Consider the following 26,057-nt stretch of genomic DNA (forward strand, 5'->3'; position numbering starts at 1 on the left):
ACCACCTCAGGCAAATGTAGCAAAGCAAGGTTTTGAGAGCCACCAGGAATGCAGCCTGGGAGGGTGGGGGAAGGGAAGTGGAGAAAGAGGGAGGGGGCAGGAAAGGAAGGGAAGAAGAAACAGGATGGTTCAGGCTGGGAGAACTTGTATGAGAGGAAATGAAAACGCTTAAATTTTTCATATTGACCTTCGGGTAACGTTTTTTGTCACACAAGCTTAGACTGGATCATGTGCCTTCTCTCTAGCTTTCTAGTATAATCAGCCACCGTGAAAGAGAGGTTGGAGCAGGTCCAGCAAAAGGCGCTTTTTTTTTTTTTTTTTTTTTCAAATCGTTCTTAAAGGCAAAGGCTCCAGGAGCTGGGTCCACCTCTCTGCCGATCTCCACCCTATCCACCACAGATGAATCAGAGAGGGACAGTGCATAGGTTTAATTTTCCATTGCATTTCCCTCAGAGGCTCTGGGGGGTTGGGGGGTGGGGGAGAATTCAAGAGTCGACATGAATTTCTTCAACATCAAGTAACATTTTGATGATGAGTTGAGTCCTCACGAATCAGAAACACATGGTCCTAATTGACTGTGAGATAAATAACGCTTCCAAATGAAAGGGAGAGAAAGTACCCAGATGTAAAGCACTGGAGAACTATAGCCTCAAGAGCTGTTCCAGGCAGCTGACTTCTCCCCCATCCCACACCCCCCATCCTCCACCCCCCACCCCACACCTGCCCAGTCCACCTCCTTTCTTCTTCAAGAAATCTTGCTGGATCCCCCAAATCTACACTCACTTGTGACCATTTCTCCTTAAGGATCCTGTGAGGGCTGTTTTCTGTTATAAAAAAAAAAAACCCCACTGGCTTCACCCGAAGCTGGGTGATTTGTATAGGGAAAGGATTGATTGACTTCATAGTTCTAGAATGCCAAGGGCATAGTGCCGGCCTCTCCCTGCCTTCATTTTGGGCCACATTCTGCTTTGGGCTTGGTGGACGAGCAGCAAGAAAGACCACAGGGCAGGGTGAGAGGGGCAGCAGTAAAGCATGAACTGGGGCTCCCCATGTGGTTATCTCCCCTTTGTGTTTGCCTGTTCCTGTATATGCACATGCATGTCTGTGCGTATGTGAACACACACGATTCCAAGTGCGTGTGTGCGCTGACATGCACGCATCTACATGTGAGTACCGGTGTGTTGTATACTCTTTTAATCTTTATAACGCCCCCCCCCAAGTGATGAGCAGACATGATTATTATCTTTATTTTAAATTTGGGGAGACTGAGGAGGCATGGCAAGTGGAGAGAGTCACTCAGTGTCACACAGCTAGCCAGTGGCAGCAGCACAGTTCAAACCCGCCTGGCTCCAGAACCCAGCCTCCTAACCCCTATGCCAACAGTTCTCAAGTGGTGCCTGAGGGGCATGTTAAAATGCACATACTAAGGCTGGAGGGCTCAGTGGTTAAGGGCATGCACTGTTCTCAAAGAGGACCCATGCTCAGTTTCTAGCACTCTTGTTGGGTTGCTCACAACCACCTAGAACTCCGTCTCTGGAGGAATCTGATGCCTCTAGTCTCAGATATATACCTATATTCATGCATGCACACACACACACAGACACACACACACACACACATAATTAAAAATAAGTAAATCTTTGGGCTAGAAAAATGGCTCAGTGGTTAAGAGCACTGGCTTGTCTTGCAGAGGACGTAGGTTGAGTTCCCAGCCCCCACATGGCAAATATAGATACATACAGGCAGACACGCACATACATCAAATAAAAATAAATAGATGTTATAAAAGGTAAATTTAAAGAAATGAAAATCCTAACACATACCCTAGACTCGCCTCTAGGGTCACCTAACAATTGGTGTTTAACACTGTCCAGGCCACAGTGACACCATGCTAAAGCCTGAGAACCACTGCCCTACCCCGGAGGTGCTGGCAGTTGTCCACAGGAGCCAGAACACTGAGCCACGCTCCCTCTCGGTACATCCTCCTGCCTCTGGCATGGCTGCTGAGAACACAGTCATCTTTAACGGGGATGTGACATACGGATGAGAGAAACTGGAAACAGCGGATCTACTGACTGGCTCCTCCCCACCCACAGCCATGACATAATCATAATATGGTCCACAGCAGAGTGGTGCCTTCTTCAATTAGGGAGTGAATTCTTCTAGAATGATACCACAGGACTCGCCACCCGGAGCAAAGCCACAGGAGTCTTAGCTCTCCAGAGAACAATTCCCGAAGCCCACTGGAATCTACTTCTTCCCTGTCCACTAATGAGATGGTAAAGAAGCCTAGAGTCTCCATAGAGCTAAAAATCAAACCAAAGCAACAGAGCCCTTCCCCAAGCCAACGATAATGGAAAATCTTAGAAAGCTCCTGAAGTACAGAAGATTTTTTTCCATGAAGGGCTTCTGCCACAAAACTCTTGAAAGGCCTCAAAGCACTGTCTCCTTCTCTGGGGTGACTGAGGGTGGCTGGAGCTGGAACAAGTTAAAAGGAAGCCCTCTTGGTAGTTGAAACTCTCAGGCAGCCTAGCCCTTCATCCTCCTGGAGTGATCTACAGCATCCTCTAAAAATATCTATGAGATCACAGTACATTAAGCGACAGCAAACATGTGTAACTAACCCATGGAAAGAAAGGGAGACGTCTCATGTTGTCACGTTGCGTGGGGGAACACAGCGAAGTTCGTCTTGTGTTATCGTTCTAAAATGAGACGGTCTCAATTTGGTTGAAATATCTCTTCACACATTGTCTTCCCCCAAGCAGAGCCATTTGAGAAATTCTGATTGCACTTGTAAGTGCTGAATAGGGAGCATTTTGCATTTCCTTGGACGACGCTAAAAGCTATAAGCAATCCTGATATTAAAATCTTTGGAAATTGACGAGTACCCTAGGTGTCGTCACAAACGCTTTCCTCCCCAACCCAAGGAATTAAAATCTATTATGCGAACACGTGTTAATATTTTATCAACTACTGCTTTTAATTAAGTAGATGGGGGGGGGGGTGTCCCACAGTCAGGAGGACCCACCTACTTCCCCCTGCCCTCTGGGTCTGGATGGAATGTTTTAGACAAACTTACCACGGTGCTGAATTCAGGAACCTGCCAGAGCAGCCAGTCTTCATTGAGGGTGTACAGCGCTTTGCAGGTGATCACGTCCACGGGACCCTTATTTATTTTCTGGTTCAGAGTCGTCACCAGCAAATAGAATGGCTCTCCAACAGTCTCCTTGGAAAAGATACAGAAGCAGCAGTTACCTTTCTATGAAGCCCATGGTCGTACTGTGAGTGACAGGCAGCAGTATTCTCTAATAATCAAAATGCAAAGCCCCTGAAAATATGTATCACGTCACCCAGGATACTACTTCATGCACACTATGCATGTGCATAAGCCCCGCCCCACCCCAACACTATGGGAGGTATCCAGGAGGCCCCTCATAATTGCATGTTTAAGCTCTTGTCTGGCAGACGTGTGTGTGTGTGTGTGTGTGTGTGTGTGTGTGTGCGCGCTCATCAGTAGGCCAGGGCTTAGAACAGTTCATGGAGGTAGAGTTATAACCTTGTTTACATTCCCGTTTAATTGCAAACCAAAAATAAGCGACAATAAAAAAAAAAAAAAAAAAAAAGTGCTTCACAGTTAGTCTTGGCAACAGGGACTCGGGCAAGAATGTTTTAAACATTTGCTGAGGAGGGTGGACCGTCAGTGTTAAACTGCTTTTAGTGATGGAAGTGGCTTCCACTTCAGCTGTTTGTAGCCTGTGTCCTGCCCATGTGCCAGCCCTTGTCCCTTACCATTCAGACACCTCCTGCACAGTTCGCCAGTCAGATAGGGGGTACTGCCTTCCCTGAACCTCTAAGATTGGTCCGAGGGCTCCTGTCTCCAGCCCTCTCTTGTGAACCCGGTCCACTGAATGGGGGGAGGGGGGGCTAGTGGCCCAAATTTGAAGCCACTAATGTTCAAAGGAACATTGGGCAGTTCAGGTATATTCTGGCCCCCCCCCCCCATCTTCTGAGGCATGCAGCCTTGGGGCAGTTTCGGTTCCCCCTAAATAATGAGGTTTCCAGGATCCATGGACATTAGGCCTGTAGGCGGAGGGGGAGGGGCTCTGCTCAAGCCAGAGTGCCTTAGTAAGGATGAAAAAAAGTAGCTATGTGGCTCCAGTTGAGGCCCATGTTACCAAGTTCATCTGCAGAGCTAACTAACTCAAACTCAGCTTTGAAAGGAGCATTCCTCTGGCTCTCTCTTTCTGATTTCCTGTGAACAGGAGGATTACCCACAGCCCTTTGGGGCCTACCCCCCCCCCCCACCGCGCGTTTCCTTTGTACTTCCTCCAAGCACAGTTCCCTCCCCTGGTCTCCTGCCACCCTCTACTTCTCCTGGTCCATTTCCTCCCTGACTCTCTTTGCTTCTCCCGCCTCTGCTGACAACTCTCTGAGTTGCCCCTGATGCAGGACAGAGGGGAATGTTCAGAAGTTTCCAAGGTGGGGCAAGGGGACCAGTACCTGACATTTCGTTCTCATAAGAAACTTCCTTTATTTCATGGTTCATAATCTGCTTTCTGTCCACCCCCCTTGGGTGACTACAAACCTAAGACTACAAACCTAAGAGCCTCACTTCTGCCTTTCTTACACATGGAAGAAAGAGACACACCAAGGGCCCTTGTGTGGGGACTGGGTTGGCCACATTGGTTGACACAGAGGCCAGCCAGGACCCCCGGGGCTAGGCAGAGAAACACTGGCTCAAGGAAGGGCTCTCGAGTCAGGATTTTCCACAATTCACAAAATTGAGCTGGTGACATCTGGCTTCCCACTGCCTCTCAGGCCCACAGTTCTAACCCTAGCTATCACCTCCAGCATCTTTTGAGGTTCTCCCTAAGGACTTTTGTGCCTACTTCCCACCCTGTGCCGAATAGATACCTATCCTACCTGGATTTCTGTAGCAGACAGAGGCAGGTTAAGACCATTTCCAGAGACACTGATGTGTGGCCAGCCTAGAGGACCACCAGGCCACAAGACTTCTTTGTCATCAACTAACAAAAGGTTTAGTATGTCTCATCTGTTGGGGGACATGTCTTCTCTCTTTAGATGACAGGCCAGAGCTGACTGTCAGCTCACAAAAGCTCATTCAGAGGCTGGCATCTTCCATGCTCCCCTCAGATCTACAGAATTACATCTACTCTGTCTGTCTTGAGCCCTGATAGGCAAAATGGCCATAAATGCACTTACCTCTACAGACCATTAAGGGTTAAATGAGATAAGATAATCCAAGCTCTTGGCCAGATGTCTAATGTATAGCGAACAGCAGCGCTTAATAGGTGTCAGTTGCCATTACTGTCCCCACCAGGCCTTGGAGTCTGGAGAGGGATCTTACCTGAAGGTTGCTACATGCTTAGCACCAATGAGAAGGGCAAGAGGAAGCACCCTCCCCCCAGCCCCCTGATCACTAAAGGGATTCTTCCACTGAAAGTGAAAGCCCCGCCCAGGACTGGCTGGATGCCACTTCCTCTTGGGCACTGTGCTGCTCCCCCCTCACCACCTAGTGTTCCACACACTCTTGAATCAGCACAGAGAAGAAATCTTGACCCAGAATGCTTTGCTCAAGGGGGCTGCTTGGGCTTGGAGCCCAGATTTTTCTGAACACGTCTCCCCTTTCATGCCTAAGAGCAGCTCCTGTGAGTTCTGTGTAGGGAAGAGCTGGGAGTGAATTTCAAACCAGAGGCTTTACCAGTGTATGGACACCAAACCAGAGACAAACAACAGAACAACACAAAGCCCACGGTGAACACGATAACCCCAGTGACTCAGGCAGCTGGATGTGTTCGGGCGCTGGGAAATGGACACAGATAGCAAGCGAGCTTTACTGTTTTCAACAAAACCTCAGGGTCAGCATTTGCTTTCTGTTTCCTCAAAGGGTTGTTTATATACATCAGCTACAGGAATTCCTTGACAGAGTTTTTAGAGAAGAAATTGGTGGACGCCATTCAGGGCATTTGACTTAGGGTCAGCTGAGGACTAAGACCTGGGAACCTGGGAGAGGGTCTGGAAGCTGTGTGCCCCAGCTGCCACCCACCCAGCCACAGTGAGGCACAAAAGCAGCTTTCCCCAGAAATAACCACTTGAGGCATCCCCAGAGCTGATGACATATACCAAGTAAACAGAAAAGAAGGCAGATTTCATTAATCTTAATAAATGGCCATTGCCTAGGGAGTGGGGAAAGTCAGTAAAAAAAATTTTTTTTTAAATGTTGCATATCTACTCTTAAGATTGCATTAAACATTAAACTGGGCCCAGCCTAATTTAAAGCGCTGCTTGTGGATCTCAACTCAAGCAATCCTGTTAAAACCTGTGGCATAACAGTGTATCTTATTCAGGGCTTAATTAGATTTTGAAACTAGCTGCAAATACACAATTATGCCGTTTTGCCGGAATCTGGATGGCTGGTGAAATTAAAGATGGATAAGAGCTTTCCATCCCAGGGCCTCAGAGAGCTGAACAAAGACCATGTTCAACAGAAACACCCTGATTTTCATTTTAATATTTTATAATAATAGCCAATATTTATGGGGCTCTTACTCAGTGCTGGGTAACAGCATACGCCTGTTCATCTGGGCTTCAAAACAGCCCAGCAACATTCATCTTTTGTCAACTCCACAGGTAACATGCCAAGAAACGATGGAACTGTCTGAACTCCAGATCCAGCCCTGGGCTCCAAGGCCCACTCTGCTAACCATGGACACCATAGAAAGTTTGCATTCTGAAAGATTCTAAGATTCAATAAAATTCAACCACATACCATTAGCCACTTCAAGAAAGTGAACTCGGAGGACAGGAGGCTCTTTGGGGATTTGCTTTAATGCTGAATGCCTGGGAAGAAGGGGCCATCATTAGCTGCCAGTGTGTCAGTGAGTAATGGGTATTTCAAATCTCTTTTGGAGGACCCATGAACAGTTTGTTCTCATCAGCGTTTGAAACATTCCCAGGTCTCAGGACATTTCCCTAAATGGTCTAGCAGGACCTTGGGTGTTAACTAACGCCACAGATAAGAAGATAAGCTCACATTATAAGAATCTTACCTGAGAGAACCCTATGTGAATCACACGTACACCTAGGGATTAGTAACAGCAACAAACAAACAAATACAAACAAACAAACAAACAGAAACAAAACCCGCAGAATTTTTATTTTCCATTCAATCTGGAAGGCCCAAGATCAGGTTCAGTTAAATGCGGACACCACGGAGCATTCTGGACTCAGCTCCACAAAGACACCAGCGTGGGCTAAAAATAACTGCCTATTGTCTTACCTCTGACACTGCAGAGCCCTGTGACACTTACCCGAAGGAAACCAGAGAGGCAGACAGACATCCAGTTTGTAAGGAGCTTCTCTACCACGGACTCCGTGCGCCTCAGCATGAGTTTGGGCTGCATATTGCTGCACTGCTCCATCAGGTCCCTGGTCAGCACCTCCAGGATGCTGGTCAAATAGACCAATTTGGTTTGCAGAGCGATGGTCAGGAAGGAGGCAAAGAGACACCTGTTTAAAAATAGAGCCTGGTGAGCCATTAGCCCTGGACTCAGCTGGACATGCCCAGTTTCCATGGAATCTTGCTGGCAATAGGGGATTGTCTACTGAGGAGCCGTTTTTGTGTTGTTTAGGTTCCAATTGCTTCTGTCTTTGTGTCATAAAATTACACGGCCAGGCATACGCTCCCACATAGCTAAGTTAGTAAACTGTTTGCCTAGTGCACGAAGCCCTGGTTTTGATTCCTAGGAGGGCATATATTGGCTGTGGTGGCAAACGCTTGTCATCTCAACAGCATGGAGGGAGAAGCGAGAGAATCAGGAATTCAAGATCACTGTCATTTACAACGGAGTTTTAGGCCAGCATGCTGGATACAGGAAACAAACAAGCAAACCAAACAAGTCGATTTCACTTTCAGGCCATTTTCTATTTTTTTTCTTTTTAAGCAACAAGAAGTGAGTTCTTTTCCAAAAAATTTAGGGTATTTCTTTAAAATTAAAAATTAAAAATAACACTTCTGCTTTTTTTTTTTTTTCAGTTTAGAATTTTCTTTTTTGGCGTTGGGGTTTTTTTCAGGGTTTTACTGGGTGATGTGTATGTGTGTCTTCAGGACAGAACTGGGGTTGTGTTGGTGGGAGCTGAGTCACGGAGAGCACGGCTGTGTAAACCCCCTGTCAACACCACTGGGACAGGACATGCCAAGGTTCAGGTAGAGCAAGGAGCTTGAGAGCTGGAACTGTTGCTCAGTACAAAGCACTTGTTCACCGTCCATGAGGCCCTGAGTTCGATACTCAGCCCTCCCAAAACTAAAGCAACGGTAGTAGTCAGGTATTGGCTGTTGTTCTGCTTGCAAACAGGAGCCTAGCATGGCTGTCCTCTGAGAGGCTCCACCCAGCAGATAACTGAAAGAGACTCAGAGATCCATAGCCAAACATCAATCAGGGCTTGGGGAATCTTGTGGAAGAGCCCATGGGAGATTGGGAGACCTGAAGGGGATAGGAACTCCACAGGAAGACCAACAGTGTCTTGGGGGTTCCCAGAGATTGAATTACCAACCAAAGAGCATACACAGGCTGGACCTACGCCTCCTGTACATATGTAGCAGATGAGAAGCTCTGTCTTCATGTAGGTCCCCAACAGCTGTAGCGGGGGCTGTCCCTGAGTCTATTGTCTGCCTGTGGATCCTGTTCCCCTAACTGGGCTGCCTTGTCTGGCTTTAGTGGGAGAGGATGTGCCTAGACCTGCAGTGACTTGATGTGCCAGGGTAGGTTGGTACCCAGGGAGGGGCCCTCCCTCTTCTCAAAGGGGAGGAGGAGGATGGGGGAGGACTAAAGAGGGAAAGAGGGGGAGGAGGGGGGAGGTCTGTGATCAGGATGTAAAGTGAATGAATGAATGAATAAATAAATAAATAAATAAATGGGAAACAAAACAAAGCTAAAATAAGTAGCTTGGGGCTGTTGCTTGGCCCTAGCTGGCCTATAATTTGTTACAGATACCAGGCCATTCTCAAAAACTCCCAAAGCTCTACTTGCTCCTGCCTGCCGCATGCTGCAATTAAAGGCGTGTGCCATCATACCTGGCCGGTGCTTAGGTTTTAACGTCTCTGCCTAAGTGCTTATCAAAATCCAAAAGAATTAGCACGTACCTGTCCTTTACAGAGAAGTTCTTCTGCTTCTCAAGGGTGTGGATGACAGTCACCAGGAAGCTTTTATTACATATTAGGGCATCCAAGGCTGTGAGGCTCTCGTTCTTGTTATTGGCGTCTCTGTTCTGGAGGGGGGAAGAGTAAACAGTAGTGACGTAGCAGTATAACATGTACAGAAGGTAATATGGCTTAGGGCATACGGAAGTTGAAAGTTAGAAAGTAGATCCACAAATGGTTGTCCAAGACAATGGATTACTTAATAGTGAGTTCATCATCCAAAACACCCACACTAAAAATTCAAAGTACTAACAATGGCGGTGACAGTGAGGATGGTAAGCTGGCAGTCACTGAGCTCAAAGTGAAGGGGTAGAGACTTACGTGCATATCCTCAGTGAAGATGTGTGTGAATCCACCTGACTGAGAGGAAGGAGACACTTCTATTATTCATAACATCCAAAGGAAATGAACAGTGCATTTTTGTTACAATACCCAAGTCCGTTTTAATAAAGCAGTGGTGCTATTTGCTAATCTGAAGAGCCCTTGGTCTGCGCTCACTGTGCCGCCTCCAAGACATGATAAATAATTATTATGCTCTCAAGAAACACCTGTGGCCTCTGGAACCCTCTGAGAATCATCATCAGCATAGACTGGTTTTTTGTTTTTGTTTTTTTGGTAGATTATGTTGGGTTTTAAAAAAGAACTGACTCAGAAGTTAAAAAAAAAAAATGGTAGTGGGAGATTTTGGAAATGTCAGACCTCTCATCAAACAACTGACCTCCAAGGATGAGGCTTACATAGTGCTGCCCCCCAAGGATGAGGCACACACAGTGCTGACCTCCAAGGATGAGGCACACACAGTGCCGACCCCCAGGGATGAGGGTCACACGGTGCTGCCAATCTTAGATACGTCATAGCCAGATAGCATCTACTGCCCCAATATGTTACATCCTCAAGAAATGGGCAGAATATGCCGTGTGCAAGCATGGAATTTAGAGCCAAACTATATGGGGTCCAGCTTTGACTTATCACGTACTGGTCACGTGAGCGTGCACAGGTTATCTAACCTCTGTCTCCGACTTCCTGCCTCTGGGAAATGGAGGTGGGCAATGGTTCCCACCTCACAGGCTTCTTGTAAAAACGAAATTCAGGGGGCGCTGAGCACACAGTGCTCTGTGTCCACTGTGACTGAGAGTTTTACCCCTACTTAAAGAAAGAAAAGCATGCCTTGATATACTATGCTGTGAGGTTCCTAAATATAAACTTCTCATTTTGAGGCTGAGTTTTTAAATGTCCCATACATCTTATTGAAATAAATAATTGCATTTTATTCTGTTTACTCATTTTGGGTGTTTTGAGACAGGGTTTCACTTTATATCCCAGGCTGGCTCCAAATTCACAGCAATTCTCTAGCCTCTGTCTCCCAACGTCTGAAATTACTAACATGTACTTTGCCCAACTAAAGACTGTAATGTAAAACCATATTGGGTAATAGTTTGAGTTAACTAAGTAAAAATCATAAATTCAAACAGATTTCTCTCTCTTTTTTTATACTTTAAACTCTGGATAAAGCTCGTGCCTTAATAAAGTAAATTTTTCCTGCAGAGACCCTCATCTCATAGTTTCAAATTTGTTAGCCAAAGCAGAGAACCTCAGATCATTTTGGTCTACTCCTTAATAATTTTCTAGGGAACCAACCTCATATAAATGTCCAGTTTAGGTAGCTTTTTGTGATTACATTCTTGGGGGGGGGGTGAAGGGGCATGCTTCAAGGAGTATGTGTGTGTGTGTGTATGTGTGTGTGTCAGAGGACAACTTTTGGGTTGTGGAGATTGAACTCTTATTGTCAGACTTCGTGGCAAGCACCTCTACCCTTTGAGCCCTCGTCTGACCCCACAATTTATTCTTGACCTTCTGCTGGGAAGTGGTACCCTGGCTTCCTGGCTCAAGACTTTTTCTCCTTTTTATTCACATTTCCTTTTTCCAAGAGATTAGCTATTCTGCTTATCCTGTGTCTTCTATTTTTCAGAAAACAAAACAAAACAAAACAAAACAGAAATCAGTCTGTCTACAGGAGACAAGAGGTTCAGGGTCCTTCTTTGTGACATTGGGAACTTGAGGTCAGCCTGCACTATCTGGGGCCCTGTCTCAGACAACAATAACAAGTATACACAATGAAGTGGTTCTCATGCTGTGGGTCAAGACCCCTTCGTGGGGGTCAAGTGAACGACCTTTCATAGGGGTTGCATATCAGATATCCTGCATATCAAGTACTTTCATCAAGGTTCATATCGGTAGCAAAATTACAGTTATAGACAAAGCAAAATAAAATACTTTTGTGGTTGGGGGGTGGTTTACCACAACATGAAGAGTTGTAGCAAAGGGTCGCAACCATTAGGAAGGCCAAGAACCACTGCTCTAATGAAAAAAGAAAGCTTTAAAACAAAGCCAGCAGACAGGTGAGCAAAGATGGAGCCGCTATGCCCAGGTCACCTCTTCCTTTACTGTCTTAAAGGAATGATCACCCATCAGGCTCCCTTGGTCACCCAAGCTCCAGACCCAAAGATTTGGCTCTGGGTCAATCAACAAAGCACCCAATTAACACTCAGCCTCATATGCTGTATGTGGCAAGTGGCCTGGTCTTGGGGTTTCCCCCTCTTTTTTTTATTACTATAAACTCAGTTTTGACTTGGGTCTCCTCAAAGAGTTCTGAAATATCCCCGTTGGTTTCCATTTGTGTCCTCTGACTTAATGACTTCTGGCTTTAGGACTGTTTGTTTGCCATTCAATACCACACTGAACCCTTAGTTAAATCAGCTGGGCTCCTTGCAACTATTCTCTTCTCCTAAAATAACGCCACATTATTCTGGGGGATTCCCTTCATTTTGAAGCACTCGGCTTGCAATGGTGTTCCTTGACACTCATCAGTCGGCCCTGCCCATGATTGCTGACTTTAGAAGATAGAAGAATTTCCTTTTCAGGCCACAGATTATACTATTCAGCATTCAAGGGCAATCATTAACTGTAAAAGCCCACACAGTACTCATCTGGATGCTGGAAATCTCCGTTATTTTATTGCTTTTAAATTCTTAATGGGGACTCGCAGAGAGCAGGGACACTGGGACTTGAGATGCAAGCTTCTCAGAGGCCCTGAGCATCTCCCCCCCCCCCCCCCGACTCAGGGACTTGAATTTCCCTCCTTCCCCCAGGTACGGAAAATGGATGAGGCAGCAGAGAGCACATCTTGGTGCCTGGTATTCTTGGAGGATGAGTAAGAAAGCTGGTCTTATTCATTTCCTTCTTGATCTATAACACCAAGGCCTAGACCCCACATAGGACAGGTATCTTATGGCAATGTCAAGCCCTCCCAATAGTGTCTTACACAGTCTTACATATATATAATGTAAGTCTGCTGCTACTTCTGGCAAGATGATACAAACCCCTTCGTTGGTTTGAAGAGATTTCTAACTTTGTTGACTGGCCCAGATCTGAATATGGGGGGGATTAATGAGTTCCAATTCGGAGGACATCTCTCTGGGACCACCAGAGCAAGATGGCAGAGCCGAGGTATCAGGACATGGGATGGTGAGACAGAATGGGAGAGTGCCCTTGCCAAATGCTTGGGGTTGGGGGAGGTAACTGAAGAGGACTGAGTGTGTGAGGATATGGGGTGTCAGAACAGAATTGAGACCTCCATAACCCCGAGGGCTCTCTCCACACCATTCCTTGAAGCACTAGAACAACTTAGAACTCATTCTATACACCTATACCTAGTAAACGAGGAAGCCACAGACTGATCTACTAACAGAAAAAACTGTCAGAGAAGAGACCATAAACCCTTCACGTAGCTAAAAATGCCTGCTATCAACTCAAATTCCCTGCGTGTCCAATTTCTGCCCATTTGGCTGGTCCTGCTTTTCGTTTCCAATGGAGAAATAATAGGGAATAATCTAGGAGCAGCAGTGCAAGTCGGGCAGATAAACACAACAAATGGGTGAGCTCACAATTTATTGATTTTAAAATGAATTAGCTCACTTCCCAGCTACGGAGTCAGTTAGAAACTGGGATATATATATATATATATATATATATATATATATATATATATATATATATATATATATTCTATCTATCTCAAAAAACCATCGCTTTAAACTTGCATTCCTTACCAGGCAAAGAGTAATTGCCAGTAGCCTGTTGGTGTTCTGTACCCTAATCAATGCAATTAATAATTATCTTCTTCCCTGCTTAGCCTGGACTTAAGGCAAGATCTTACATTATTATTCAAGGCTCAGCCTGAGGACGATGATCAATGTTCTTTTACCTCAGGGAAGAAAGTTCTCAGAGCGAAATGTTTGTAGTCAAGGAAGGGTACCGTTCCAAAACTATCAACCACATCCAATTTGTCCATCTGGAGCTCGGCAAAGCCTGCAACATAGAATCCCAAGAGCAATATTTTAACTCTGCAAACAATGGATAAGATCTTCTGCTGTTTTGTCTAGCACAGTGTATGACCTTGGTTTTCATTAAAGAAGAAACAATAGATAATTGCGTGGTTGGCTGCAGAGAAGAACTGAAATAAAACACAAAGCCAGGCCCAGACCCTGCTACTCAGCTTGTCTCCCATTACACAGTCAGTTCTCGTTATGTGGCAGTTCCCACATAAGGGCAAAAATTAAAATAAAAGTGAGCGGGGCTTGTTTGTCTACACGCAGAGGCTCAGAGCCTACCGTCACGAATCTCTTTCCGGAGTTCGCTCTCCAGAAGCTCCAGCTGTTGGCTCTGCTTTCGGCTCAGCTCCTTCGATTTGTGCCTGGTCACCACCACAGCCACTGAGGAGACAGAGACTCTGTCAGATAGGCATAGTAACACAGAAGTGAAATGGAGGGAGAAGAGATGGAAAGAGAATTACACACAGAAAAGAGCACATAAGAACTTTATTTTAGGGTTGGGAGTCTGTTCAGTGTCAGAGCACTGGTCTAGCAAGTCCCAGGACCTGGGTTCCACCCCCCAATGCCACAAAAACAAAATGAAAAACAAAAGCTGGATTTTCATTAAAGGGCCATTTCCATAAAGGTCATTCTAAAGAGGAAGGTGTTAAATGTTACAGGAAAAAAAAAATTCCACTTATCTTAAAGTGAAAACAAAAATCAAATAACCTTTGCTTGGAACCAAAGATCCCAGCTGGCTGGAAAGTCGGGAAACAGGCTAAGTTTTCCTATAGCCACTCGCCATGTGTTTAAGGGGGTGATGTAAGAGGCAAGTCACTGAGACACCCCACAGCTGATGGCCTCTGTGTCCACATCATCTTGCACTGAACCATGCCATATGAGTCGTCAATGCAATGAATCTCAGAGCTTGGGTTTATATCTCTGCTTTTGTTTCATGTACTACCTGTGTGACCCTGAGCAAATCCCTTAGCGTCTCTGTGCCTGCTTGCCTTAGCATAAGAGCCGTGATGTCGAGAGATTACAAGCAGTAAATCAAGAGAGCACATCGACCCGAGGAACTCACAATTGCCAGCTCTCACTTTATCCCAGAAGGAACTCAACTTTTAACAGATGTTACACAAAAGGGGCTGGGGGAAAGTAAAGTGTTTGCCATCCAAATAGGAGGATCCGAGGACCCATGTAAAGCCAGACACACCCACAGCAAGGTGGGAGGCAGAGACAGGAGATTCCCCAGGAGTCCTAAGGCCAGCTACTCTAGTGTATGCAGGGTACAGACAAGAAACCCTGTTTCAAACAAGGTGGAAGGTGAAAACCAACAACGTAAAGTTGTCCTCTGCCATCTCCATGTGTGCAATGGTATTTGGGCACCCCCATGTATGCTACACCACACCACCCACCCACCCACACACCCACGCACACACACACACACACACACACACACACAGAGAGAGAGAGAGAGAGAGAGAGAGAGAGAGAGAGAGAGAGAGACTGAGAGATTTGCACGTACAAACACTGTTCAACACAATTATGCAGAAATCTTCCCTAGAGTCTTCTCCATATCAGTCATGCTTACTATAACCGGGACTAAGCATTTCCAAGAGATCTTATTCTTAAACTTACACAACCATAGAACCCTTTATCATTTGTGGCAGTGGCTCCCTAGGAAGCTACCCTGACTCAGCGTGTAAAGAGAGTTGCGGCAGCCATACAGCAGGGTTGGTTTCCTGGCTCTGGTGTTGGCAGGCTTAGGTTAGGTGTATCTAGTGTTTACTCTAAGGACATGACTGAAGGACTAGGTCACGCTTACAATAGCTGCCTGGGACACATGTCTCCCTAGAATGAGTCAGAACAGGATGGCTTTGAGAGGTTCTGCAGATTCCCTTAAAGGACAAAATGACTTCTTACAAAGTCAACAAGAGACCAGAGGTTTCTCGGGAGTCACAAAGTGGACACAACTATCTGGCGAGAGATCTGAATGCGTCTGACAGCAGCCGATGCTCAAACCAGAGCTGAGCATGCATACAAGCCATCTTCTCCCTCGAAGCCCCCATCAGCCAGGACTTGATGAAAATGTCAAGCCACATTTTAGATTGTAGATACATGACGGAGGTAGACAACTTGGGGGAAAGCATAAAGAAAAATATCCAAAATAATCACTGATAAGGCAACGGGAAAATTCATTTCATGGAGCCAGTTATTCACAAATGTATATAGCTCCTCTCACCGGAGTGTTAACTATCCAAGGAAAGCACTTGGCCTTAAGTCAACTCTCAAAGCAGAGATGGGCCCAGTCACCAACATCTTATCCAATGCTCAGTAAAGGAGGAGGAGGAGGAAGAGGGGGAGGGAGGAGGAGGAGGAAGAAGAGGAAGAAGAGGAGGAGGAAGGTGAGGAAGAGGAGAACAGATTCAGAAACAAGTGAGTAAGAAGGGGGTAAAAAGATGCACGGAAATGCCAACCCTTGTCTTCCTGCCCCTACAGTGTCATTAAGGTGCCATGTTAATCAACAAGCATGACATGCTATTGATAAAGAAGGAGAAGCAGCAGAACATAAAGGTCATAAATTAAATGGCTGCAGGCACCAGCTAGAGGTGGATGGTGACCTTAGGGGATGTAGAGACTGTGGTGAGAGCCCAGAGAGCGAACACCCTGTGTTCAAGGAATAGCAGTTGCCCATGAGCTCTAACAACTGATATGAGGTAAAACCGGGACCTGAGAGTTCAGACCTTTCACACCGTCCACACAGACTTAAAGATGTATTTACTTAGCGTATGCAAGCGCTCTATTTTCATGTGCAGCAGAGGAGAGAATCAGATTCCACTGCAGATGGTTGTGAGCCAACATGTGGCTTCTGGGAACTGAACTCAGGACCGCTGGAAAAGCATCTCTTAACTGCTGAGTCATCTCTCCCGCCCTGCCTCACCACGAATTTAAAGGGTGAGTTATCTAATTTTTAGATGTCAACTTCTTCAGTTAAAAAAAAAAAAACAACAAAAACAAACAAACAAAAAAATCCAGTGCCGTAGGACTTAATAAAATATATAGGCCAGATTCATCCACTGGTAGTCAGTAGGGCACCTCCATGTCTATAGAAAACCTGGCATGATGGAACAGATAACACAGACACACTTGCAAAGCCTGACTCTCCCAGGAAAAGCGGGGGTGGGGGTGGGGGTGGGTGGGGAGGGAGGTGGGGGGTGGGAGGGGGTGGGGAGGAAGGGATGCTTAGCAGGCTGAGGATGACCGGATGATCAAGTTCTGGGAGTCCTTAATGGACTTGTTTCCAAACCAATCCCAAAGATTTGGGGTGTCAGCGTGATACTTTTCAAACATCAGGAAACCATCTTGTAATCCAGCTCTTTGCTAAGGATGTACCGTAAAACTCATTAGAGAGGCCGCAGCGCACCTGTTGTTCACTTCTCAACTCTCTGACTTGGCCTTTCATCCATCAATATTTAATGGAAACCAAGGGCTGCCTGCCTGCCGAGAAGCCTTGGGGAATAACTTCTCTGGACAAAATGGAACAGGTCACTTACCAACGATGACAATGGCCAGCAAGATCGGAAGTGCAATCAGAAAATACCACGTGGAAGGAACGGATTCCTGCTCCACATAGAGTTCCAGGTTTCCCAGCTTGACCTGATGGGACAGATTGGTACCGTCAGACCCACCATACGCATGCGCACGATAAGCTTCCCGTAAAATACAGCCGTGGTGGGATGGGTGGGGTATGTAGGTGTGCCGGACTATACCTGTAGATTTTAAATGCTGGCCTGATTTGTCCTGAGCCTTACTAGTGCAGAGGTGACAGAGGCAGAAGGCTACTAGCCTTTCTCTACAGGGGCAATTCTTTTTCTCTCTCTCCCACACTGGGGCTTCCAGTCAGGAAGGTTGGAATGTCACTTTCTCTGGTGAAAACTGGTTTGACAAAGCTGACCATCACAGAATCCCTGAGAGTCTTTTCTGTTTTTCTGCCTTTTGGGGGTGTTGAGGGGTCAGGGGCTAAGAAAAACTTGGCAAGTAAACTTGAAAAGGGAAAAACTCAATGTCTGCCCTTCCTTGTCGCATACACAAATGCTAAGGCATCTGCAGTACTCTGGATGCCCCAAGGAAGTACCATGCAAAATGGTTGAGGTGATGGCAGGTCTTGATGGTCCTGCCTTTCTCTCCTTGTAGGATCTTAAGTTAGTCTACATCCAGCCTCATTCTGTCATTTCTGAAATGGATGTTGAAAGGGCCTATGGGTAGGTAAAGGCCAAAGGTCTCTCTCTCCTATAGGATGTCAGCTGGTACTATCTCTGTACTTTTTCTCTCTAGCAGCTGCCTAGAATAAAAACCACAAGCCCCTGGCAATGCCTAAAAGGTCTTAACACTCTCTGGTCTTCCCCATCAGCTCTCTAACCCCCTGGGAATGGTCCTTCACTCTAGTCATGGTGACCCATGGATTCAGATCAGACCTAGCCAGCAGGTTTCTGCCTCAGGACACTGAGAGCCTGTGCTTCCCTGTCCAGTCTGTTCATGGCTCTTTCTCTTCCTCCTCTTCCCGGAGGCCCACATTCTAATGTCACCTTTCCAGGCAAACTTTTCCACCATCAGCTGTAAAGACATCACTGGGTAGACTACTTCCCCTCCTCCTATGTCGTACTGTCCTCCCTAAAGATTGTTCTTCACTGCATGTCTCTACTGGGACTCTCCAGGAAGGCAGCTGTTTCTCTCTGCTTTCTGCTCTGCTGGGTTCAAATCCCAGGGCAGGTGCCTGGGAACTGCAGCAAACGGAAGGATGCACGGATGTGCCACACTCTGGTAACACCGCAAGCAGGTTCCGACATTGCTATTGTGTAATGGCTACTTACTACCTCTTTTAGCAAAATGATAAACAATGAAAGGGTCAGGGAGGAAGCCAAATGTCTAACCTAAGGCCACACAGCTGTTGAGCAACACAGCTAGGATGCAAACACACACTCACTTTTGCCTCCCAGTACAAATGTTCTCTCTTATCTTTTAGCCAATTATTTTTTTAAGTACAAAGCAAAAGGTTGCTCTTCTCTTCCTTGTAACATTGAAGATTAAGCCTGGAGCCCTGCACACCGCAAGCAAGCACTCTACCACTGAGCTACACTCCCGACTCACAGAGTTTGTTTGTTTGTTTAAATGGACTGTGTAGAGCCGCTTACACTGGACAGAGTAAATACCACCCTGTATGTTTCTCTTCTCAGAGGGTCCTCAGGCACATCTAGGAAATGGTGACCTGCAGGAAAGGGCAAGCATGCCGGCGGAAGTCACTCTTAAAACCATAGGTTATTGGGCTGCTGAGGGGCTTGTGCCACTCTCTTTGTGCCTAAGAGGCTTGTGTTTTGGGTTTCTGCTTAGACGTGTCACCTCTGCATTCAGAGAGAGAGAGAGAGAGAGAGAGAGAGTATGTGTGTGTGTGTGTGACAGCTCAGTCATCAGTGGATCTGGTGACGCTGCTTGCAGATGCTATGGTCTAAATGCACAGCTAGAACAAAAGCTATCAAAGCTCATTAGGATCGTAGACAATGGTGTGTTCGGTGCTTTGATGTTCCAACAAGCATACACACACGGGTCTGCCTGCTATTCTGGTTAGAATTATGCTGGGGCTTGCAGTATCAGTTTTGTCGATCTTCTTCTATTTAAAGAGAAAAATCTAAAGATCTATGAAAGATTCCGCGTCAACCTGGAGGCAATTACCAAGACTCAGATAAAGACGGCAGGTGGGACACGCAGGTGACTTACTCGGACTTTCTTAGAGGAGGTAGCAATGGTGTTTGCATTCTTGATGCTCTTGATCTTGCAAAGGATGGTTGTGAGATCTTGGTTCCTGGTGATATTTTCAAAACTGCAATTAAATTGTTTATTTTCCCCATGGAAGAGTGTAATATCAATGTCATCCTTGGAAATGTTGAAATTGTCATTTTCTTTCTGCAATAGACAAACCGGAGAGGAAGAACTCAGAGCACACATGGAAACCCACATACTGCTCCAGCCCAGGGATGGGAACAGCCCACAGAGAAGAAAGAAAGAAGGAAGGAAGGAAGGAAGGAAGGAAGGAAGGAAGGAAGGAAGGAAAGAAGGAAGGAAAGAAGGAAGGAAAGAAAGAAAAGAAGGAAGGAAGGAAAAGAGAGGAGAAGGAAGGAAGATGGATGCATACATACATACATACTTGAATTTTTACTTCCAATTCTGTATCAACCTCAGACTCCACTCGGTACCCTGTAAATCTGGGGTCCTCGAGGTATTGCAGGGTTCCACAGTCCAAGTAGGTGTCTTGGACCCTTAGCTTCACTACCACGTTTGTACGCCCTTTGGAGCTCTTTAAACTAGGAGCTAAAAACCTGCAGGAAGTTGCCATGCAGTATTCCGAGACCTGGAGAGAGCAAAGAGCCTATCAGGCACCAGAAGACCCCAGCTCTAAATGCTAAGCGACCCAGGGAACCAAACTTCGGGAGAACTTCTGTTTTTCCCACTGTAAAACCAGGCGAGCAAACACTATGGATCTCATAGGACTGAATTAAACCCTACATGAAATGAGCTGAGATAAAAATTCACTCAATTAAACGTTGGCTACTGTGAATGAGATTATATCTGTGAAAGTACTTAGGGTCTGACGGGCACACAGGAAGAAGCACGCCACACATGCTAGCATACTCTATGCATAGCATCATTGATATAATTGGCATTCAGGAAAGCTGTCAGGCGATGCCATAGGGGCACAGGGAGGCTTTGCAAAGAGAAGCAGGCTGGAAAAGCAGAAGACTTGGCTCAAAGCACTAAGGTGCCTTCCGAGCCTGCGTGGCTGAGTCCCGGAACTTTAGGAAGGGAATTGAGAGCCAAGGCCAGATGCTAACTTGCCTGTACCTGGTTGAGTCGCCATGTGTCAAAAAAGAGCCTCTGCAGAATGTTAGCAAGAATCCCTAAGCTGGGGAAGCTATGGCAGAGGCTCGCTGTTAGCAGACAACGTCCCTAACCACAGGAAGAGGAAGCAGCTTTTCAGGCACAACAGAAAATAGCAGAAGATGAAAAGCCGGAGAGCAGCAGGTCCCCTAAGAAATGAGGAGCGTAAAAACGGAATGGAGGCAGAAAGCCTGACCCAATTTGTGAACAGGTTTATTTACAAAAGAAGACCCATAACTATATGGCCATGTTCAAGGGCACAGTGAGACTGGTAGGAAAACCTTGCAGACAGTGGAAGGCCAGGTTGCAGGTACTTTAGGGAGGGTGTGTCAGGGCTGTGGCTCAGTGGCAGAGGGCTTCCCTAGATGCTCATGGTCCTGGGTCTGATCCTTAACATTGTAAGATAAAGAGGAAGGGAGGGAGACTGGGAGGGAGAAGGGACCAGTACTTAAGCAAGGAAATGGCATCAGGTAGGAGAATCATTCCCTCCCTTGGTTTTCTGCAGTCTTGGAGCTAAGGGTGGGTGGGCAGAGGGCCTAGGTGGCTACGTTAGAGTAAGAGCACTATTCTTTAATCTGAACACTTTTCTAAATCCCAACTCTCTTCCCTGCCTTAGCCCTTCTGTGATAGGATTAAAAGCCACTGGACCCCCCCCCTTCCTTAACATCAACGTCCTAAAAGAAGGACCAGCAACAGGGTCAGCCTAAGTTTCTTATCCCTAAGACTGAACCTGGTTGTGTGGGGACCAACCCTTATTTTAAAGATAGCTTCTCTGTGACCATCTCTGGTCACCCTATTTTCTTTGACACCCCCCCCCCCCCAGGCCTCCAAGGGAAGATGCTAGCAGATCCCAGGCATGCTGTCTCCTTCCTTGGTGTTTTTCTCTTCTACACTGTTATCCCCATATCCCTGTCTACAAAGATGATAAAATGACTTGCCTCATCATCACTAGCCCACTAGACCCACCCTGCAGACGTCATCCCAGCAGAGAGCTCCACAGAGACCTGGTGGTGTCTCAGCCACATTTGGACCTGTCTCAGCCATGCCTGGATATCCTCATTAACTCACCACCTCTCCAACTACCCTAGGTACCACTGATAAAATGATACTCATGTCATTCCTTGCCAAAGACCCTCAAGACCCCCCTCCCACTGCTTAGAGAGTCAGGGATAATGGGGAGCTATCTTAAAGTGAAGAGGCATGTTTGGGGGATGATTCTTCCTTGCACGGCCCTGTATGGTTTTCAGCCATCTCCATCACCCATCTTAACCTAGCCTCTAAGGTTCCAACAAAGCAAACTTGTATGGTGTTTTGGTCTAGAATAGGTGACTACTCTTTTCTGTGCTTGTAAACACCTCCCTGCTTCCTTGCCTGCTTGTCCAGCCCCTCCCACAGTATGCCATTGGCTCAGTCTCAGCTCCACCCACTCATACTTTCAATGAGAAACATGGCTTCTGGGACTCATGGGAGATGGAAGGAACCGGAGGACCTAGCACTTGTCACCAACTGTGCTGCTAGAGTCTAATTTCGGAGCAGGTCTGCCATCTCCATTCACAAAGATGGGCATGGGTGGTGGTGGGGGGCAGTAGCTCATTTACTCTTTGTTCTTGCAGTCAGAAAAATGTTTTGCTTACAGTAGGTGCTCAATAAATGGGACATACTCTGGGAAAGAGACTATGTCTCCATGTCTATTGGCTCGGGCTGTGCCTCAGGTCAAGGGCTGCCACACAACTGAATGGGCTTCCATCACGGGGCAATGGCCAGAATCAAACACAGTATGAGGCTGGGAACTGGCCAGGAAGTGGATATACATGTGTCTAGGACAAGGCCATAAGAAAGATGGATTACTACGCTTCCTGTGTCTAGGCCTGGACACATACTGGTGGCAAATGGGACAAAACTTTTGGCTACCCTCAGCTCTGCTGGCCTTGGCAGGAAGTGGTCAGGTAGAGGTCTAGAATGGCTGCTCCCCTTACATTAGAGAAAAGGAGGAAGGAAGGGAAGAACATTTGAGAAACACCTATAAGCAACAGTGTACCTAGCTCCTCCTCACAGACACCCATGGCTTCAACCTGAAGGTTCCTGTGAGAACTTTATGGTTCTTCTCAGAGCCCTGATGAGGACTAAACAATTCCCAGTGTCTGGGGATGGGGAAGCATCGTGGGGGAGGGGCAGAAGAAAGTAGCCACAGGACCCAAGAGACAATGACAAGAGAATGTATGTTACTTGAGCAGGTCTCCTGACCTCCCTCAGGGCTGTTAGACCACACACTTGTCACTGGCTCTGTACATAGCACCCCAGCTGTCCACAACTGTACATAGCACCCCAGCTGTCCACAACTGTACATAGCACCCCAGCCATCCACAACTGTACATAGCACCCCAGCTGTCCACAATGACTTTCATACATATTTGAAAGCGTCATCTGATTAAAGCAACTTGCCACACGAGTCACACAGGGAGAACAGGGCAGGCCTTATCACATGAAATTCTTTCCTGGTTCCTCTGTGTGGCAACCCCAAATAACTCCAAGAATGAGATCTTTCTGTCACGGCAGAGACAGTGTAGACCATAAATAAGCAGAAGTTTATAATGATGAAGTCACAGAAATGAAACATATTCCCTCCCCCAACACACATGGTTTAGTGTAACAAAATTATAAGTGGGGAAAAAAAACCCTCTTAAACTTACATTTATATTTACATTTGTGTTTCCCTTCAGCTCATGTGAAATTATTAGGTTGTCAATGACGTCAAAATTCCTGCCCATGATGGTTATGTTTTGCCCACCGCTGCAAGAGATCAAAGGATAAGGGTGAGCCACAGGCAGTTTACATTTATGGACAACACTATTAACTGATTCACAATCAAAGTTAAGCTCAGTAATATTTGGGAGACAATGAACTAATTTCAATTTAAAGCACCTGATAATTTTAGAAGTCTTTAAATGGCACTGGCTACAGACTCATGGTTTCTAAGACACATGCGTATAAAAAATACAGGTCAGATCCTATTTTAATTCTGGGAAAGTGCCCAAATTCTTTAATAGAATTGGAGCTTTCTTGTGCTATTTCTCCACATATAACCAGATCATCTGCTGTACCTCGGAAGCATTTCACGGGACAAAAATCTCATTCGATTACAGTTTAATCTATGTGAAGGTGATTTGCTCTAACAATTTCCATGATCAAACCTTCCAACCCACTAATTATATTTTATTTATAGCTTATTTATTTATAGTGAGACGGGGAGCACAATAGGTGGACGAGCTAAAATGGCAAGTGACCTTAGAAGTTTGTATTCTTGTTTGAGATAGGAGATTTCAGTGTACGAGGAAGGTACACACATCTCACCAAAACCAAACTGAGTGATTTCACCTATTCTCAATGTGTCACCAGATAACGTCGAAGTGGTCACCCAGTGTGAAATAAACAGCTGCCTACAGCTCTGGCTATTCTCACGGGTCACCAGACGCTTGTTCTGGGGTGGCAGGTTCACCCCGGACACCGTATGGCCACCTGACAATCTGCCTCAGTTTCGAGAAAACCAACCCAAAGGTCTTCTGATTCCAGTTGGCAGCACCCCCTTCTTGTTTAAAGCTCAAGGACAAGAAGCAGCTGAGATTCACGGGCTCAGCACAATCATGGTAACAGGGCAGCCATTTGATGAGGAGGAAGCAGAGTGTTGTGGTGGAAACCACTGCATCCTGGGCCCAGCTATCAGGGAGCTAGGTCTATCGTTTGAACTGTGGCCATGCCTCGGCTCACCCCCTGACAAAGGGACAACCCACCATTGGTTTCTCAGGGTTTTTGTAAGGTTTAACCAGGTCAGCAGATATACCATGAGTATGTGGTGAATGCCACATCCGGGCTACTACTTATACATAGGGCATACTTAATCTCAGAGCAGAGAATTACATGCAAGAGCCTTGCTTTTGAAATCTCAGTCTTCCCTGTACCACTCCAATGGGCTGTAAAGATTGCATGAGGAAACCCTGACCCCCAGTTACTCAGAGGAAGGCTGTAGGTAGAAAGATTGGGGGTGGAGGTGGGGAATGGGCGGTGCTATTGCGCATGCTAGGTAGTTTACCACTAAACTACACCTGGAAATTCAGGGCATTCACTGGAGTGGCTGATGGTATTCTGCAAAAGCTTAGGGCACAGCCTTAGATGGAGGGACAGGGGATGTCTACCTGCAAACACTGCAGAGACGCTGCCTCAGAAGGGGTTAAACTTCCTCACACCTCAGAGACATACAACCTGCAGGGACTCCATTTGTGCCATCTAAGCTGCCCAGTCTGAACTTTCTATTATCACAGTTTGGCGAACCAAGAGCAAGCACAGCTGCTTCCCATGGTCATCTCAAGTAGGAATACAAGAGATGTTTTGGTTTTTTTTTTGCCCTTCCAATTTGCTTTGCTTCATTGCTTTGTCTGTGGTTTTATCTAGAGAGGTACATGGAAAGTTAACTTTGTGCCATGTGAGATGAAGAAAATCTCTTTGGGGTTATACTCCAAAACCTAAATGTGAATTTAAATTTGACTAGGGAGAGACTTTTTTCCCCCCATTAATATACCGAATTCATCTGAAAGAGTTTATTTTGGAATGTCGAACCCTCAAGCAGGACCTTTGAAATGTAGAGGCTACACGCAGGCTCCAATATTTCCTCCAAAGCCTTCAAAGCAGCCGAGCCTCAAAGTTAGCAAGTGAGACCTGCAAGTGGGGAGCCTTGACACCATGTGCAAGGAAGAGTGGGGAGCCTTGACACCATGTGCAAGGAAGGCAGGTGACACAGAGGGCACAGCGACCTGGGTTAACAACAGTCACCGTGGTTGAACAAAACGTGTGGGCTGTGCGTTTCCTGGTAGCCATGGTGAAATAAAAACGGGCCATGCTCGCAGTGCTTATGGTCAGACAGAAGCCTTTTTCTAGGAAGAACTAGGAGGAACACTGAGAGGGTAATTTGGATGGAGCTACCAAGGCCGGATGGGTTGGTGGGACGCTCCATGACTGGAAGAAGAGAAACCCTCTGTGGATCCAGACAGTACCTGATCCAGGTGGTGGCAGGGACTATCAGGGAACAGTGTGGGAGAGCGATGTAGGAGAGAGCCCCTGCCGACGAGCAGTTCCCACCGTCGAACTGAATGCAAACATCTTTCATCTCCTTCCGGCTTGACGGAAGAGAGAACCTCATATGCGTGTCATTTAGCACGTGGCTAACCCGGATCCTAGAAAGGGGGTCAGGAAAGGAACTCTTTCAGGACACAGACACTTAGCACAGTTGATCGCTCAAGGTGACAACCCATGAATTTCACCCCGAGATGGTCAAGAACAGTTGTGAGAGGCGGGTTAATCAAGGGCCGCCTGTTGGATCTGGCTCTCTCAGACTGGGTTCCTCTTTCTTCTGTGCGTCTCTATCTCTGATCTGCATTCCTCCTTAGAAGTGGAAAACAAGGAAGCAGTTACCTTCGCCCTCAGAGGTCAAGGCAAGGAGAGGCATCACACTAAATGAAGGAATTAAGGTTAACATTGGCACT

The 26,057-nt window shown here is 46.4% G+C and overlaps 1 protein-coding gene across 2 annotated transcripts in view; it reads right to left on the reverse strand.

Moving 5' to 3' along the window:
- Plxnc1 (plexin C1) overlaps window positions 1-26,057 on the reverse strand; it is a 154,710-nt gene that overhangs the window by 33,355 nt on the left and 95,298 nt on the right. For both annotated transcript variants that reach the window (XM_076920039.1, XM_076920040.1), the window contains exons 11-21: window positions 25,569-25,748; window positions 23,214-23,313; window positions 19,793-19,996; window positions 19,366-19,551; window positions 17,148-17,250; window positions 13,891-13,992; window positions 13,485-13,588; window positions 9,542-9,580; window positions 9,164-9,288; window positions 7,332-7,530; window positions 3,080-3,226 (exon numbers count right to left, since the gene is read on the reverse strand). In XM_076920039.1, coding sequence (XP_076776154.1) covers window positions 3,080-3,226; window positions 7,332-7,530; window positions 9,164-9,288; window positions 9,542-9,580; window positions 13,485-13,588; window positions 13,891-13,992; window positions 17,148-17,250; window positions 19,366-19,551; window positions 19,793-19,996; window positions 23,214-23,313; window positions 25,569-25,748 — 1,489 coding nt within the window. The remainder of the gene's footprint in view (window positions 1-3,079; window positions 3,227-7,331; window positions 7,531-9,163; window positions 9,289-9,541; window positions 9,581-13,484; window positions 13,589-13,890; window positions 13,993-17,147; window positions 17,251-19,365; window positions 19,552-19,792; window positions 19,997-23,213; window positions 23,314-25,568; window positions 25,749-26,057) is intronic.

Source organism: Arvicanthis niloticus, chromosome 22 (assembly GCF_011762505.2).
Source record: "Arvicanthis niloticus isolate mArvNil1 chromosome 22, mArvNil1.pat.X, whole genome shotgun sequence".
In the NCBI taxonomy this organism is placed as follows: Eukaryota; Metazoa; Chordata; class Mammalia; order Rodentia; family Muridae; genus Arvicanthis; species Arvicanthis niloticus.